Source organism: Dermacentor albipictus, chromosome 3, assembly GCF_038994185.2.
Source record: "Dermacentor albipictus isolate Rhodes 1998 colony chromosome 3, USDA_Dalb.pri_finalv2, whole genome shotgun sequence".
Lineage (NCBI taxonomy): Eukaryota > Metazoa > Arthropoda > Arachnida > Ixodida > Ixodidae > Dermacentor > Dermacentor albipictus.
In genome coordinates this window covers 109,977,125-109,989,837 of record NC_091823.1, presented here as the reverse complement: position 1 = coordinate 109,989,837, position 12,713 = coordinate 109,977,125, and the positions used below count along the sequence as shown (strand labels likewise).

General features: G+C 44.5%; 1 protein-coding gene and 1 pseudogene across 1 annotated transcript in view; both read left to right on the top strand.

Annotated features, from left to right (window-relative positions):
- Positions 1-10,866, top strand: part of LOC139057741 (uncharacterized) — a 77,637-nt gene extending 66,771 nt beyond the window's left edge. The window contains exons 3-4 of the mRNA XM_070536493.1: positions 8,939-8,996; positions 10,572-10,866. Coding sequence (XP_070392594.1) covers positions 8,939-8,996; positions 10,572-10,651 — 138 coding nt within the window. The 3' untranslated portion in view covers positions 10,652-10,866. The remainder of the gene's footprint in view (positions 1-8,938; positions 8,997-10,571) is intronic.
- Positions 6,617-7,991, top strand: LOC135908506 (NSFL1 cofactor p47 pseudogene; annotated as a pseudogene).
- Positions 10,867-12,713: the final 1,847 nt, after the last annotated feature.

Sequence of the window (12,713 nt, the reverse complement as noted above, 5' to 3'; positions counted from 1 at the left end):
TGATCTTTGAATGCGAGTGTGCTTTGCAAGGACGGGCGAAGTGTGTAGGTAACAATAATCAAGGTTGCTTGCTGGAGGAGTTGGTGCATCGCTTAGCGAGAACCAAACCAGCCCAGAACATGGCACGTAGATATACAGGAGAAGACAACGGAACATAAGTTCTGACGTCATTCTTTTTTTTGTCTGCGTATGTCTCATTAATTTTTTTTATCTCTCTATGTCTCATTGATTTTTTTTTTGTTATCTCTGTGCAAGTGCAAGCAAGTCAAGGCCACAAAACCCTGATAAGCAGTTCTCACCCACAGCTAGACTATTCCCTCGCAATAGCTGCGATATTGCGTTACTGTCTTCAAGCATGCCAATCTATAAAAAAAAGAATAGAAAACGAATTCGTACATTGAAAACGATTGAGACAGGCTACATGTTGGAAGCCATCCGCTGCAACATGAGTCGCGTAGAAGTTTCTTAAATTGGTTGATTTTTTAAAGTAATTACTTCTTTTATTGGAGTGAGGCTAAATAAAACTTTCCCAAGGTAGATAGCCCGATGTTGTCATATCAACAGGATAACTTTAACAGTTCAATATTATTGCAAAACAAGTTTAGTGTAATGATTGTTTAAAAGCAATGCTTCCCTCATTAACTTTCTAACGGTTCACTTTAAGGCAAATGTCCCAATTGCGGAATCTAAGCAGATGATTAATGAATGCCTACCCGTTTAGCATTATGATACTACATTGATGTTCTAATTAACATAGATAAACACTAGAAAAATGCAGTGCTAATCAGTGCAAACCGTACCATCAGTGCATTCAGCAAAGGATTTCGAAGACATATATCGCGAAAGTGGTGCTAAGCAGATAACTTGGGACACATAGGTTATGACTTCATTACCAATAGGTTTCAATGTTCCAATTGCTACATAACCCATGATAAGGAATATTAAATAATATGATGTAGTAATGATGTTTTCCAAATTTTATGCTAGGAAACCGAACTCACCGACATAAATTCAATCTTTAGTTCACACAGAGTTCACAGGTTGCTTATGAGCGAATACTGTTATTTTATGCCATTAAAATGTCCGAGTCTCCATTCCACTGCGTGTAGCAATGTTTATTCTCAAGTGCTGCCCGTGCTGTCATTCCCCGCTGCCGTTCTTATTGGTATACGCTGATGGCTGCGCTTGAATTCGATGGAAAGTGCATGTCGAGAAAGTGCTTCGTGAACGTAGAGAGGCGCGGGCTTGCGAAGGTAGGTGGTGCTAGAAGATGAGAGATACCCGGCCAGCGGCACATCAACACGCTGAAAAAGAACGAACATGAACGATTTTAATGCGTTCGCATTCTTTGGCGAACTCCCCAGCCTTGTCACGTGAAAAGCGCAATGTCTTGTATGTGCACTAAAAATCCGTAGTTTGCAAAGTTAACGTATTTATATGCTATGATAGTGTAAATGTAGATGACTGGTAGCTTTAGAGCGATAAGGAACAATTTGAAAAAAAAAATATGTAGAAAGGGAATTGCCCCAGACTTTTTAGGGCTTTTTAGAATATGCATGGTGAAGCTTATAGTAGGTGTGGGACAACTGAAATTTTGGGGTGATTCAACTTGAAATTTGGGGTTGGGTCAAATTGAAGTTTGGAGATGGGCCGACTGAAATTTGGGTGTGGGCCAACTTGAAATTTGTGGCTGGAACAACATGAAATGTGGGGTAGGCCAGCTTAAGTTAGGGGGTGGGCCAATTTGAATATTTGGGGGTGGGCCAAGTTGAAATTTGAGGGTGCCCAGCTTAAATTTTCGAGTGGGACAACTTAAATTTGGGGGTGACGTAATCTGAAATTTAGAGGTGGGCTTAATTGAAATTTTGGGGTGAGTCAACTTAGATTTGTAGGTGGACAAACTTGAAATTCGGGGTGAAACAACTTAAATTTGGACTAGGACCAAATTGAAATCTGGGGGTGGGCGAACCAAAATTTGGGTGTGGGCCAACTTGAAATGTGGGGGTAGGCCTTTGAAATTTAGGGTTACAAATGAAATACGTAGTTGGTCCAACCTGATATTTGGGGGTGAATCTACCTAAATTTGGGGGTGGTCCAACTTAAAGTTTGGGTTTGGGCCAAATTGAAGATTTTGGGGTGAACCAATCTTCAATTGAACGCTGCTGAGCTTCCTTCGAGTTAAGAACACCTCGTGGGCAAGCGAGCGCGTTGAGATGCTTGGTGTTTTTTCATTGCGTCTAACCAAGGCGCAGTCACAATGCAGGTGAGAGCATGCATGGACAAGGAACGCGAGCATAAATGGCATAACACAGGCTTGCGATAGCGACAGCGAGGGGACATGGCATCGCGGCGATGCACTCTTCCGTCACGCAACGTCTCACGCGCTACTGCGGCGGTTGCGTTGGCTTTCAACCACTCTGCTCCGTCGAGGTGCACTCGTGCCCGGCGTTCCGGCTCGATTGGTACGATTGCATGGACGGGGCTGGATGCAGCGAAAAAATCTGACAATTGTCTACTAAAACCTAAGCATTGCTTGCTAACGGAAAGGCTATGGGTATAAGCGCATAAGCTAGGAAAAGCAAGTAAGCAAAACTAAGCAAAAAACGAAGTCACAGCTGAACACAACAATGCTCACACATTGTAGACAATTCTCAGAATTTCTCCGAAATTCTCACAAATCAATTGCACATTGCGCGTGCCAGTTTCTTTTTTCTTTGTTCGAACGTTTGCCCTGAAGCACGCAGTTTCCTTTGTACCAAAGATGCAGGAATGAAATGGGGAAATTTAAAGCATTTCATTAATGGCTTCACGAAAGCTTTCCTTCACATAAATTCTAACATCTGCGTTGTATCTGAATAATCTTTTTTTCTTCTTCTGACGACGGGCCTTATCACTTCAACCACGCACGTACCTTTTCTGAGGGCTAACTCAGGCCTTACAATTTTCTTTGAATTTCAACTGAACATGTTGTAAAGCGCGCTTGAAGTAACATTTTGTAGCTTGAAGTAACAAAGTGTTGCTGTCGAGTCCAAGCTCTAAATATTTCGGCTCGACGATCTGTTCCGGCTGCCTCTTCATTTTGAATCTCCTGCAATGGATTAGAATCCCATGATCACTTTCTGGAGGACTGTCCTCGCTTCTCCTCCCTAAATAAGGCGACTTTGGTAGTCTCAACGCCACTGTTTTGACTGCCCTTGAACTTTCTTGTCCTGCTGTCTTTCGGGAATCCCGTGCTGGGTCACTCCTATATTAATGTCTCACTGATCTGATTTTTATTCTTTTCGATGTTTTATTTTTTCACCCATGCTTTACATTTGCCCACTTTTGTTATTATTTTCACTGAGGTTAGCTGCTAAATCAGAACATATTTCTACTACTTTCTTGCCTTCATTTACTGTCACTGATATGTTTTTACGTCAATTTCTCTAAGACATTTATGAAAGGCACCCTACTCTTGGCCAATCTCTTTGAGTGAAATCGTGCCACTGCCTTCAAGATGATGATTATGTTGATGATGATGATAATCATCATCACGTGTGGCAGCGTCTGGGCTTTCGGCTTTACGGAAAGCATGCCCATGCGAAGTAGTGAAGACCCGGCCATGTGTGATCGTGACACCAGGTGCAGCTTTTTTTGTTTTTTGTTTTTTTTAAGAAGACGCAGCTAGATACAGACACAAGCGCGCCTACACAGCAGGGGGGATAAATTACGAGTGAAAATGCACGACGAGCGCAACAATCAGCAGGCTACACGAAGAAACCGCAGAGGATATAGCTATCGCGTTAGCCATATCGCAAACACAAACGGACATAACCACCAGTGATTCCCAGAGGGCGACACGAAACTTCGCCAACGATCGAATATCGCTAGAGGCACTGCGACTCCTAAAGTTAGCTAATAACCACGACAAAACTGTCTATCTCATCTGGACACCCGCTCACACACTACCATACGGTAGCAATGAGGTGGCGCAGGGTATGGCTCGAGAACTTACGGACCAAGCCTCGGTTAGCCCTGCCTCACCGACTAGCGATGAGTGGGAGTGGGAAGATCGAATGACCAGACACCAGCGCTGTGTCTATAGTAACGTCACAGCCTGACACACCCTTCATAGTGTAACTGCGAATTTCGCGGAAATGAAAATGGTGTTCCTTTCCTCAAGAAAATTTACTGCACAGGCAACTGCACTGGTGGTCAGCCCGCACGGTTCTCCAGCTGTCAACTGAAATAATGATCGTGTCATGGGGACAAGGATGTTTCTCGGGTTTTGTATTTGACGCCACCATGTACAGCGGAAGAACATCACCGTTTCCTATTATTCGTAGGTGCCCTAAGCAATGATATGGGCTCATTGCAACAATTTACGCTTTTGTTTCCAGATTCCAAATTCGCGAATGTGTTTCAGTACATTGCACACAATTAAGTTGGTTTATGTGCACCAGAACTTCCCGGTTCATGATGCAATTGAATCATGCACATATAGAGAGTCAAAGAACTCCCGTCGCAATGATCGTCAGCGACGAACCTCTTGAATCGAACCCCGCAAGTTATCGGCAAGCGCAACAATAATTTTAAGTGTGTAAAGTTGCATCGTCGTGAATCTCGCTGCTTGCGCTGCATTCGAGGGAATCCTACGTGACAGTTGCGAATTATTTGCTTCAGGTGCACCTCTTGGTCTACTTCGGTAATCAGGTTCAGTCTTCACAAAAAAAAAAGAGGGGGGGGGGGTTGTACTGTGCTATAGGAGGGTTGGAAAGAGCAAGTGACGGCCAATATTGATTTTGATTTATTTGGTGACATTGGAAATATATCCAGTTTTGGTCGTTTGCTTTTTCGCAACATTTAATCGTTGACAGAACATATGCAAATGACATGAAAAAATTAACAATTAGAACATACACACACACGTACACAGAATGACAAAAGTCAACTTTCTTGCACCTTTGACCAATGCAGCAGGCACGACAAGACTTGTGGTACGATGTGCACATAAGTGAAAGAAATTAAATAAAACAATAGATTATGCTATGTAAAACCAATCACAAATGTAGGGACCCTTGCACGATCAATACAGATGCGGCAAGCAAATACAACTTATTAATACTGTGAAATACATATATATGAATACATGAACAATCAAAAGGGCACGTCGTAATATTGGACACATTATTACGCAAGGAGGATGGTCGATGATAAATTACAATTACAAACGAAAAGTTTTGTAACATCGCCGCTGTATAAATTCGCGAGTAGTTAATTTCTGCTTTCAATAATTCATTTTCGCAAAGTGGTCGGGAGCAGCTAGGCAAGACGATCGTTTCACAAGAAGATGGCGCTTGAATTGATTAACAGAAGCTTAATAAGGGAAACTCCAGCCTTTCAGCAACGTTGTGACAGAGGTGCTTTATCGGGACAATGATACTGTCTTCGTCTAGGCAACAGCCGTGACTATAAGGCAAGTCCCCTTGTAGAAGCGTTGGCTGGAGGCTGAGAATCCCCTTCTTCAGCGCCTAACGCACATAGACACAAAAGGAATGATAAGAAAAAATGGCAAAGCAGTATCCAAGAAATGTGCGCAAATTCTTGAAGTGAAGAAAAAGGCTGAAATCAGCCAAGGGGTGCACACGAAATTAAACATTGTCGACTTCAAGAAGTACGCGATTTTGGGAGATCGTAAAGCGTCTTATGGGCACCATAGTTAGTTGTATTTTGTATGTAGAAAAGTATGGGATTGTGCAAGATTGGTCGAGCTACAGTGAAGAATCCATGCGAAAGAAAGAAGAATACAACGGTACAACTGATGTTAGGCCTTGGTAGGCAAATCATGCATCAGATGACGGGAATAGAATTAAGCCACCCTAGAAACAGTGTGTGATAGCGTTAAATTAAAGCTGGTGAAGCTAAAGCAATAAAATGTTTGACGTGTGATTTAAAAGGACGACACGTTTTAAGTATTGATAGCGTGTCAGCCGAAGGAGCACGTGATTATATGGTCTCGAACGGCTGATGACGAACACATTGCATGAATTACCCCATTCTTGGCTAATCCCCCATAGTGGGTATGATTCACTGTCAGAGGCAAACAAACAAACAAAGAGACACACTCAGGTTAGGGGCACAATTGATGGAGGCCACAGCCTTGACCATCACCATCATTATCACCTTGGCCAATCGCTTTTTGAAAAGCCGGCCTTAATTTGACTGTTAGAATGGTCATTTCGTTTGATGCTCTGGCATTTAGCGTCAGGACCATTTGTGGAGCAATTTCCACCTTCCAATCTCCGCGTGTAGGGCAGCAAGCTGAAGAACGTCTAGTGAACCTTACTGCCTTTGATCCCCTCTATCTGTTTGACTCTCTCACATTTCTTAAGAATTTGCTGCGTTAGACAAGAATGGGACGCTATATTTTCTACTGTCTCACATTCTTACGCTTTCGTTATAGTAATATTTATTTAGTTGTTATTCGTAACACACCTGTTTCGTGTAACCCCTAACTCAGAATGTGCGATTAATAATTTCGTTTTAACTTAACGTTTCTCGAAATTATTTTTTATATTCTTGACTTCTTCTGCCGACCGATTTACTACCGCCCATGAATGCGTTCAATAAAGTGACAGGATGAAGAAGAGGATCTATTATTGCGAAGCGGCGGAGGCTGAATTGCCTTAGCACCCCTGCCAGATGGCGACGCTGCATGTGGTGTCGGACATCAATGAGTGCTCGGCTTTGATCACCCGATGCTGACAGGTCTAGCGCCAAGCTATGCCTCGAGTCCATGTCGTGGAATTTTTCGATGACACCAGCCTCAATCTGTAAGTACCCTGACGAGAGCATGGAACCGCCGAGCTCCAAGGAGACGCCACCCGAGAAGTCAAAGAAGCCCCAGCACGTCACCATAGCTGCCAAACCCAAGCCAGCAACCCAGTCGTCCATAAGGATCCATGGGTTCTCGGATCTTGCCCGCGGGAACAGAGCCAACGAGGAAGATGGCCAGGCATACTATGCTGGCGGCTCAGAGCGGAGTGGCCAGCAGATTATCGAGCCAAGCAGGAAATCGAACAGCAAGGAGAACTTTGTCGTCGAGATGTTCAAGGCCGCCAAGAAGAACGGTGCTCAAGTCATACAACCGGGAGTGGATGACGGGGCCTGTAAATCGCCGAGTGGCGGTGGCAGTTCGTTCTCAGGAAGTGGCTACAAACTGGGTGACGCTACGACGGGCAGTGAGAGTGGGGCATCTTCAGCCCCACCGGTCGCCTCCGCGCAGCAGCAGCCTTCTGTCTCGCGGGTGATCAAGATGTGGGAGGATGGCTTCAGCATCGACGATGGTCCGCTGCTCCCCTACGACAGTGCAAGCACCCAGCAATTTCTCCAGGCTATGCGCCAAGGGGAGATCCCTGCGGAGCTATTGCAGCAGGCAGACGGGGCTGAGTTGAGCCTTATCATGGAGGACCACCGGCACGAGCAATTCGTGGCCCCCCAACGGGCCAAGGTGATGGCCTTTGAGGGCACGGGTCACCGGCTCGGCGCTGTAACTCCGACCCTAAGCCGCCGATCATCGGCGACTATACCGCCGCTGGAACTCTTAGAGGCAAACGCCAAGAAGGCGATAAAGCTGAACGAGTCTCTACCTACGACCAACGTACAGATTCGCCTCTCTGATGGCTCGAGGTTGGTTGCTCATATGAATCAGACCAACACTGTGGCCGACATCCGCAAGTATATCGTGATCGCCAGGCCTGAGTACGAGGCAGCGACTTTCGCCCTGATGACAACGTTCCCGCGCAAGGAACTGAAGGACGAAAAGGCAACGTTGAAAGAGGCGAACCTGCTGAACGTCGTCATCGTGCAGCGCCTGACGTGACTATTGCGACCGGTGTCATTGACGGAAATACATGCACAGCCGCGCCTCTGCTCACAATCTGGGACAACGAGAAAGAACCAGACGGAAAATAAACGAGTGGCCTACGCAGACCCTGTCTTTATTTCCTTAATTATTATCTCTCGCGCTCCCTGAGTTGCTACAAGACGCAGCTAACCTTAACGGTGCTAATACTAAAGCCATTATTTCTAATGGCATAGATAGATAGATAGATAGATAGATAGATAGATAGATAGATAGATAGATAGATAGATAGATAGATAGATAGATAGATAGATAGATAGATAGATAGATAGATAGATAGATAGATAGATAGATAGATAGATAGATAGATAGATAGATAGATAGATAGATAGATAGATAGATAGATATATAGATAGATAGATAGATAGATAGATAGATAGATAGATAGATGGATGGATGGATGGATGGATGGATGGATGGATGGATGGATGGATGGATGGATGGATGGATGGATGGATGGATAGATAGATAGATAGATAGATAGATAGATAGATAGATAGATAGATAGATAGATAGATAGATAGATAGATAGATAGATAGATAGATAGATAGATAGATAGATAGATAGATAGATAGATAGATAGATAGATAGATTAGGGACACACACATCTCTACTGCGATTGCTTTCTTGAAAACTTCACGGTTAAAATCCCCCTTCCCCCAGTACAGGATAGCAAGCCGGACGTGCGTCTGGTTAACCTCCCTGGATTTCCTGTCTTCCATTTCTCTCTTTCTCTCTCTTTCGCGGATAAAGAATGGACGAGCGTAAAACAAATGGCAAAGAGATGATCGCCTAACTTCTTACGCTCGTCTCTTCTTTACCTGCGCACTTCTAGAATGCAGCCGTACCAATTGCCCAGCTGTCCCTACTAGGAGGTTCTGTGCCTTCGATTATAAAATGATGTGACATCTAAGAATAACCAAATTCACTGCAGTGTACCTGAGTTGGCCCACGCATTAGGAATTGGTCAGTCAGACGTAAATCAATCCTTTCTTTGAGGCGTATCAATGAATTTTTTTTTGGATTCTCCACAGCCACGTTGTGCACAGTCCCTGCCAACTGCAATGAACGAGCCGTTCAAGCCCGAGCCAGGTAAGTACTTCCCACCTCTTCACGTTGGTTGGTGCAACTTAATTCCTGACCTAACGCATAATTAGGTCAGCAATTGGGCTGTGGGGCGTGCCCACAGCAATTAGGAAGTGGGGCGTGCCCACAATATTCCGCCTTATAAATGCAACCGTTGTGTGTAGCTCAAATTTCATTTTGGATGTTAACGTAGACGCCATGACTTCCGCCTTTGGTGCCTACGAAGCGCTAGACATACGCCAAACGCGGCTGTCCTCAGCGAGCCGCAGTGCGCTTAGCCAGTGGACTCGTGGCGGCAAGCCGCGACGGCCGTGGAATCTACGCCATCTAGCCGATCGCAGATTGATGTCAGCTATTGGCCAATAGCAGCCATGTAAGGGAATGACGAAATACTGCGTGTAGAAGAGAGTGGGGACAGGGCCTTCTGTCGAAAAGAGAGCGTTTGAGAGAAATGGGACTTCGCGATGCGCTGAAGAGCTCCACGCACCGCATACGATAGCAAAACTTGGATGAGATGTTCACAGCAGTGTATGCTACCCGCGGACTATGTTATTTCACCAAGCCTGATTGGGGGGGGGGGAGGGGGGGAGGGGCCTCTTTAAGGACCTCCAGTCTCCAGGTCGTCGAAATATTTTTGGAGTTATTCACTGCGGTGTCACGCTTAGCTCCAGTGTTGCTTTGGGACATTAAACCTCGTCAATTAATCAACCAATCAACCAGTGCACTCTGCAGCATCTTTAGCTATTGCTGCTGTCCTCCGCTCCCATTTGCCGGAAGTAGAGCATGGCAAGCACTTCTCTTTCATTACATCATATATTCTATATTTCTACACATATGATAAGCAGACCCCCGTGGAGATTGTTGGCCATGATGTCGGAAACGCCGCTGGTGAACAGGAAAATAACATATTTAGCAGGGATAGGCGGACTAGTTGGGGGTCGATACTGGAATGCATCATGTAACCGCGCAAACAACAAAGGACAAAGAAGAAGCTGAAGTTTCGCGCCTGTCCTGTGTGTTTCCTTCTTTGTCCTTTGTTGTTTACGTGGTTACATGATGCATTCAAAGATCTGGAAAACGCAATGGACAAGTTAATCCACGGCTTCCTAGACCGGAGACCCGTTACCACTGGTGCTGCAACAACATATATTTCTGGTTCGGACTGGCAAGGTCTCTGAAGTTAAGTGCTTCCCCGTGCAATAGCCCACGAATACGCGATCACAAGCAAAGAAATATGAAGAAGAAATCATTATATTTTGCTTCGCTTGCGAAGCAGGTATGTTGCAGTATTGCATGTCACGGGCGATTAGTCCTATAGAAGGACATACATGTCCCGTGTACACGTGCCGTGTGCACTCGTGCCGACAGCCATGTACACAACGAAGTGATTATGTCAGCACGGTGTTCAGAAATCATGCAGGGCACCTCCATAGGACCCATTGTCATGTTTTATTTGCAGCACTTCTGGAATAGGTTTCTTAAAACGTTGCCCTTAGCAAAACCGTCAATTTTAAATAATGCACAGAGCGCGGTTGCAGACCACACGCTTCACGCCTAACTGCTTTAAATTTCATGCTGCAGATGGCGCCCGGGACTCGCACACGAGTGATGAAGAGTTACAAGAATGGGAAGAAAGAAATTTGAAGGGAAAGTCTGTATGATAACACAAAGAGCAGTGGTGTCAGTGAGTGCAAGTCGGCTCTCTGCACTCAGTTTAATTTTATTTTGCTTCCGTTCAGTGAATTTAAGCAATACATCATGACACAATACCCGTGAAAGTGTAGTTTATTCTTAGATGCCCGTAAACACACAGACCTGTTAGTACAAGACTGCACGATATTTAACGGTTTAGTTAATGGTTGTTGCATAAACGTCCTTCCAGTACATCCTTCCAGCACGTGTATGTGTTCCGTGTTCTCCCTCTATTCGCTGTTTCCAGCTATCATGTGCTTGGTGCCGCTTGCTCTTGCTAAGCTTCAGTTGCATGAAATCACACTATCGGTAACGACCTAAACAGGCAAGTTCTAGTGGTGACATGAGCTGGTGTCCTTTGAACGTGTCCAACGTCCACGTTGACTTGAACTACAAATTTAAACTGACAAATTTATCAAAGGTGCAGTTGCTCGCGCAGCCGCTTCTTTTACCTAATGCCGCTATGTCTTAGGCTATTTGTTGTTAGTGCGTGAAAAAACGTACTAGGAATAGAGCGCGGCAGTAAGAACACAGAAAGACTGCAGGTTGCACTAATTCAAGAACAAGGTTAAACAAAGTTAAAGAAGAACAATATATAGTAAAGAGCTATAGGGGCACCTAAGCAGTTCTGATGACGTGTGTGTGGAGATCATTACTTGTCGCTGACTGTGTCGCGGCTTTATTTCGCTCAGTCATGTCGCTAAGATTAGTGCTGCTGCGTTATGTTTCCGAAGGTAATGTTGCTGCTTATGAGGCCGCAACAACGCAAGACGGCAAACCGGCCATATTACGATTTTGCCGTTTTTCTTCCACGCCTTTCTGATGACGCTGGTGTTGCACAATTAAAGAAAAATGCTTTCGCATTAAAGTAAGAACTAGAAAAATGAAAGGAATAATAGTCGAGCGTGTCTCATAACACACTGTTCGAGCTGTGGTAAGTATGAAAACAAGGAAAAAAAACATGTTACACGTTTGTGTCTTAGATGAATACGCTACAATTCAAGTTTTAATAAATAGAGATCGATAGAAAAGTAACAAGTTCTTTAGTGCTAGCTTTTTCTACGGTGACAAACAGCACACAGCACAGAACAGAGTTGAGGGGCATGCATGGCCGATGTGCGTGCGTATAAAGAGACAAGATTCCTATACAAAACACGCCCTGAATTAAGAATAATTTTAGACTTCCAATTTCTAAGCGAACGAAAGAGAATTTCAGAAATGACCAGACAGTTTCAGAAAATCGCCCTAGAAACCACTATTTACTTTCTTTTCATTCATTAGTGATGTTTCACATAGAACATTAGCATAAGTGTTTATTACATCTGTCTGAACAAATTAGTATTTTAGTGTTACCTTCACATGCTACAAATATCGCATGCGAGTCAACTTCAGCACCTTTAAGATAGCGATTAGGTTTGATCTCAAAGTGTTTTTATACAGCCGCGCATCTTCGACATGGCCCTGAAGATTAGCGAAGATTAGAAGTTAGCGCGAACAAACACGTGCAGTACAATTACGAAGTGGCTATAACGCCACAGACATGACGAATGCTTCCGCAATTGGTTTTTCAGTATGTGTCAACAAATTCGTCCGTGATTATGACACTCCCTAATGAGAAATTCGAGCGTAGCACTATAAGCGTTTTCATTTTGTGATATATTGAGGCAAAGAATTTGAGAGACATGTAGCAGAGTCGGCAGTCGTCGAGAATCTGATGTGTGGGTCAAGCGCATTGGCTTTTACACATAAATAACTCGTCGAAGGTTCCAGCGTAATCGCGGGTGCCGCGCGGCTTCCAGAAAGTACTGCATGATTCGCGTCGCGCATAAAATCATATTAGAAAACAATCGCAAACTATGATAATCAAAACAAGCGTGAACGAGACCAAACCAAGCAAACCAAATAAGCGCGAGTGAGAGCTGATGTGAGCAAACGATAGTACGAAACGAGCGGTCCGGCTGAGACCAAATACGAGTACGCATCGAGAGGTCCGGCGGCTGCGCATGACGCCAGTTTCCTGCGCGCACGTCA